This window comes from Rattus rattus, chromosome X (genome assembly GCF_011064425.1).
Source record: "Rattus rattus isolate New Zealand chromosome X, Rrattus_CSIRO_v1, whole genome shotgun sequence".
In the NCBI taxonomy this organism is placed as follows: domain Eukaryota; kingdom Metazoa; phylum Chordata; class Mammalia; order Rodentia; family Muridae; genus Rattus; species Rattus rattus.
Window position 1 is genome coordinate 14,741,776 of NC_046172.1, and position 4,371 is coordinate 14,746,146.

Sequence of the window (4,371 nt, forward strand, 5' to 3'; positions counted from 1 at the left end):
GCCAGTGGAGTTTGAGCTTCATCGTTTCAGGGAGAGCAAGAGCTCGATCCAGGAGGGGAGACTGGGACATGCTGGGGGCAGATTCAGCTGTTGGAGGCAGGTTCAGCCTCTGGAACGATGGATGTCAGAGCTCCCGCCTTTATTCTCAAGTATCGCCCTGTGTAGGGCTATTTTACCGCCTCAGAAACCTTTCTAGACAAGACAACCGTTCGGCCCCCCGCCTCACAGGCTAGGGGAAGCTGCACCCTCGAGGGCAGTACTAGAGGGGAGGAGACGCCTAGGGGGTCAGAGCAGCGATTGGAGCTAAGCTGGAAGCGCCTTAAAGAGACTGCGCGGTCCCCGCCCCACTTCCCGCCAGCCTCAATGAATTAGAGCTGTGTTTCCCAAACTTGCCTGATCACTAGCAGTTTCTCCGGCCCTAGTTAGAGATCCAGGTTCCGGAGTACCTCCCTTCAAGAGTCTGATTCAGTAGGCCTGCGGGTGGAGCCGAGGAATCTGTAATTTTAACACGCTCCCCCACGTGATTGTCGTGAACCAGCAAGTTTGGGAAATATTGAATTAAAGGAAACGGGGCCTGGCTGCAGCAGCGGCCTCCGCTAGGGGGCTTCGGCGGGAGCATTCCCGGGGGCGTCGCCTGCTTCCGCTGCCGCCTCCTTCAGTGAAAGTCCCTTTTGGGTCCAGCTGCCACAACCATCGCGCTTCCTCAGTCCGGACCGGGGACACCCCAGGTCTGCGTGGCCCCCGCGCCACCACGCCCAGTGGCCGCCGGAGCCCCGCGAGCAGGGGGAGGAGCCGCAGCCAGTGGAGGCGGAGGAGGCTGGAGGAGGCGGAGACGGCGGAGACGGGAGAGAAGGCATAGAGGAAGGTGGAGGTGGAGGAGAAGGTGGAGGGGAAGGTGGAGGCGACCGGGAAGGTGGACGCCACCGAAAAGGTGGAGACAGCAGGAAAGGTGGACGCCACCGGGAAGGTGGAGATCGCGGAGGGTCCGGGCCGCGGGGCTGAGCTCAAGCTGGAGCCCGAGCCGGACCCCAAGCCGGAGCCGGAGCCAGAGCCCGAGCAGGAGCCCAGGCGGAGCCCCAGCCCAGGAGCCTGAGCCGGAGCCCAGCTGGGAGCCAGGCTGAGGCAGAGCGGAGCCGGAGCCTGAGCCTGAGCCGGAACCCGAACAGGAGCCGGAGCTCGAGCCAGAGCCGGAGCCGGAGCCCGAACCCCAGCCCGAGCCGGAGCTTGAGCCGGAGCCTAAGAGGGAGCCTGAGCAGGAGCCGAAGGATGAGAACCCAGCGCAGAGCGGTGGCGGCGGCAGTGGCGATGAGGTTCCTCCCCCCACCCTTCCCTCCGACCCTCCGCGGCCCCCAGATCCCTCCCCGCGTCGCAGTCGTGCCCCACGCCGCCGACCCCGGCCCCGGCCCCAGACTAGGCTTCGTACCCCACCTCAGCCTAGGCCACGGCCCCCGCCCCGGCCCCGGCCCCGGCGCGGTCCTGGGGGCGGATGCTTGGATGTGGATTTTGCTGTGGGGCCACCAGGTTGTTCCCACGTGAACACCTTTAAGGTGGGAGAGAACTGGAGGCAGGAATTGCGGGTTATCTACCAGTGCTTCGTGTGGTGTGGAACCCCAGAGACTAGGAAAAGCAAGGCAAAGTCGTGCGTCTGCCATGTGTGTGGCACCCATTTAAACAGACTCCACTCTTGCCTTTCCTGTGTCTTCTTTGGCTGCTTCACAGAGAAACACATCCACGAGCACGCTGAGACAAAACAGCACAACTTAGCGGTAGATCTTTATTATGGAGGCATATACTGCTTCATGTGTAAAGACTATGTGTATGACATAGACATTGAGCAAATTGCCAAAGAAGAGCAAGGAGAAGCCTTGAAATTACAAGCGTCCACCTCGACAGAGTTTTCTCAGCAGCAGTGTTCAGTGCCGAGCCTTGGTGAGAAGTACCCCACCTGGGAAACCACCAAACCTGAGTTAGAACTGCTGGGGCACAACCCACGGAGAAGAAGGATCGCCTCCAGCTTTACCATCGGCTTACGAGGACTAATTAATCTTGGCAACACGTGTTTTATGAACTGCATCGTCCAGGCCCTGACCCACACTCCAATACTGAGAGATTTCTTTCTCTCGGATAGGCACCGGTGTGAAATGCCCAGCCCTGAGTTGTGTCTGGTCTGTGAGATGTCTTCGCTCTTTCGGGAGCTGTATTCTGGAAACCCATCTCCTCATGTGCCCTACAAGTTACTGCACCTGGTGTGGATTCATGCTCGTCATCTAGCAGGGTACAGGCAACAGGATGCCCATGAGTTCCTCATCGCGGCCCTAGATGTCCTGCACAGGCACTGCAAGGGTGACGACGTCGGCAAGGTGGCCAGCAACCCCAACCACTGTAACTGCATCATAGACCAAATCTTCACAGGTGGCCTGCAGTCCGATGTTACCTGTCAAGCCTGCCATGGTGTCTCCACCACTATAGACCCATGCTGGGACATTAGTCTGGACTTGCCTGGCTCTTGCACATCCTTCTGGCCTATGAGTCCTGGGAGGGAGAGCAGCTTGAACGGAGAAAGCCACATACCAGGCGTTACCAGCCTCACGGACTGCTTGCGGAGGTTTACAAGGCCAGAGCACTTAGGCAGTAGTGCCAAAATCAAGTGTGGTAGTTGCCAAAGCTACCAAGAATCTACCAAACAGCTCACTATGAAGAAGTTACCAGTAGTTGCCTGCTTTCATTTCAAACGATTTGAACACTCAGCGAAACAGAGGCGCAAGATCACGACGTACATTTCCTTCCCTCTGGAGCTGGATATGACACCATTTATGGCGTCAAGTAAAGAGACCCGGATGAATGGACAGTTGCAGCTGCCGACCAACAGTGGCAACAACGAGAATAAGTATTCCTTGTTTGCTGTGGTTAATCACCAAGGAACCTTGGAGAGTGGCCACTACACTAGCTTCATTCGGCACCACAGGGACCAGTGGTTCAAGTGTGATGATGCTGTGATCACCAAGGCCAGTATTAAGGATGTGCTGGACAGTGAAGGGTATTTACTGTTCTATCACAAACAGGTCCTGGAACATGAGCCCGAAAAGGTGAAAGAAATGACTACACAAGCCTACTGAAGCACCACACAGGCCTACCCAGGATGGAAGACGACACCTGTACTACAGCGCTCATCGAGATTCAATTGATCTACTTGACTGAGGCCGATGGGCCTTACAGAGTAAGACTTGAACAGTACCCAGTGTCCAAAAGGTCCTGATCAGAAGAGAAACAGGAGAGGAAGGAGAAGAGGCTCTAGTCTAAGCAGTCATGTGAAGGAAATTAAGTGGTAGGAATGTTCTGAACGGGGAAAGGCAGAGCAGGGAAATTGTGACACTGGTTCATATCCTATATTCCTCCAAAAGGTTGTGTGGGAAGGTGTAGGGGGGAGGGGGGTGGTGTTGGGGGGTGTGTGTGCGTGCCCTTGTAACCGTAAAACATCTTTCTCCATGGGTGTTTCAGCTTCAATTGACCGATCATGTAACAGCCACATGTTTGTGGGGGAGGGGAAGAAAAAGTTTATTAAAATGTAGCCCATTATGTACATGGGGATAAAAATCAGAGAAGTGGAGGAGGCAAGGATATCTCATTGACAAACACCTTTGCCAATTTCTTTGTATTCGTGATTTTTGTGCTATTAAATGCAGTATTAAAAAAAAAGCTCATGTGGGCTAGTGAGAGAAGAAATACGGGGGCTTGTGGAAGGGGAGCAGCAGGTGATCCAAAAGTAGTGAAGGCTGTGAGATAAGCAGTTGACAAGGACAGGCCTCAGCTGACAGTGTAGGTGTGTGTGTGTGTGTTTATGTGCGTGTGTTTATGTGTGTGTGTGTGTATTTTTTTTTAAAGCTGTATGATATACTTGAGCAAATCAGTGAACCTCTTTGCGATTATTTTCTCATCTGTAACATGCAGATAATTCCTACCTTAAAGGGTTGTTGTTAAAAGAGTAAACGATATAAAATGTGTCAAAGTTGAAGTCAAAAGGCTTGGAACTTTGTAAAGACTCAGTAAACTGTTTGTTGGATCTGAATCTGAAATTTATTTGGACTGGGTCAGAATGTATCAGAGGTGAGCGTCAATCCCACCAGAGACCTGAGGACAGAAATGACACAACCATGTCACATGCAGTCATAAACAAAAACAACCTTAAGAATTCTCCCCAGGCAGTGGACTCCACTGTCACACAGAAGGCAGCATATTCAGTGTCACACCTCAGATTGATTGGGGGGGGGCACAACTGTCACATTTTGTCCCTTTGAAAGACAATGACATTGTTTAATGACTCAGGCTTCCACTCAATGATGTTTGGTGGCTTGGGGGTGTTTTGTTTTGTTC

The 4,371-nt window shown here is 53.6% G+C and overlaps 1 protein-coding gene across 1 annotated transcript; it reads left to right on the top strand.

Moving 5' to 3' along the window:
* Positions 1 to 859: 859 nt before the first annotated feature.
* On the top strand, positions 860 to 4,066 carry LOC116889010 (ubiquitin carboxyl-terminal hydrolase 27-like; the record flags this gene model as incomplete). Its single annotated transcript, XM_032890219.1, is given in 2 exon segments — positions 860 to 1,083; positions 1,085 to 4,066. Coding segments are annotated over 2 exon segments (2,256 nt in total), but the record flags the coding sequence as incomplete, so codon positions are not given.
* Between the last annotated feature and the right edge of the window lie 305 nt (positions 4,067 to 4,371).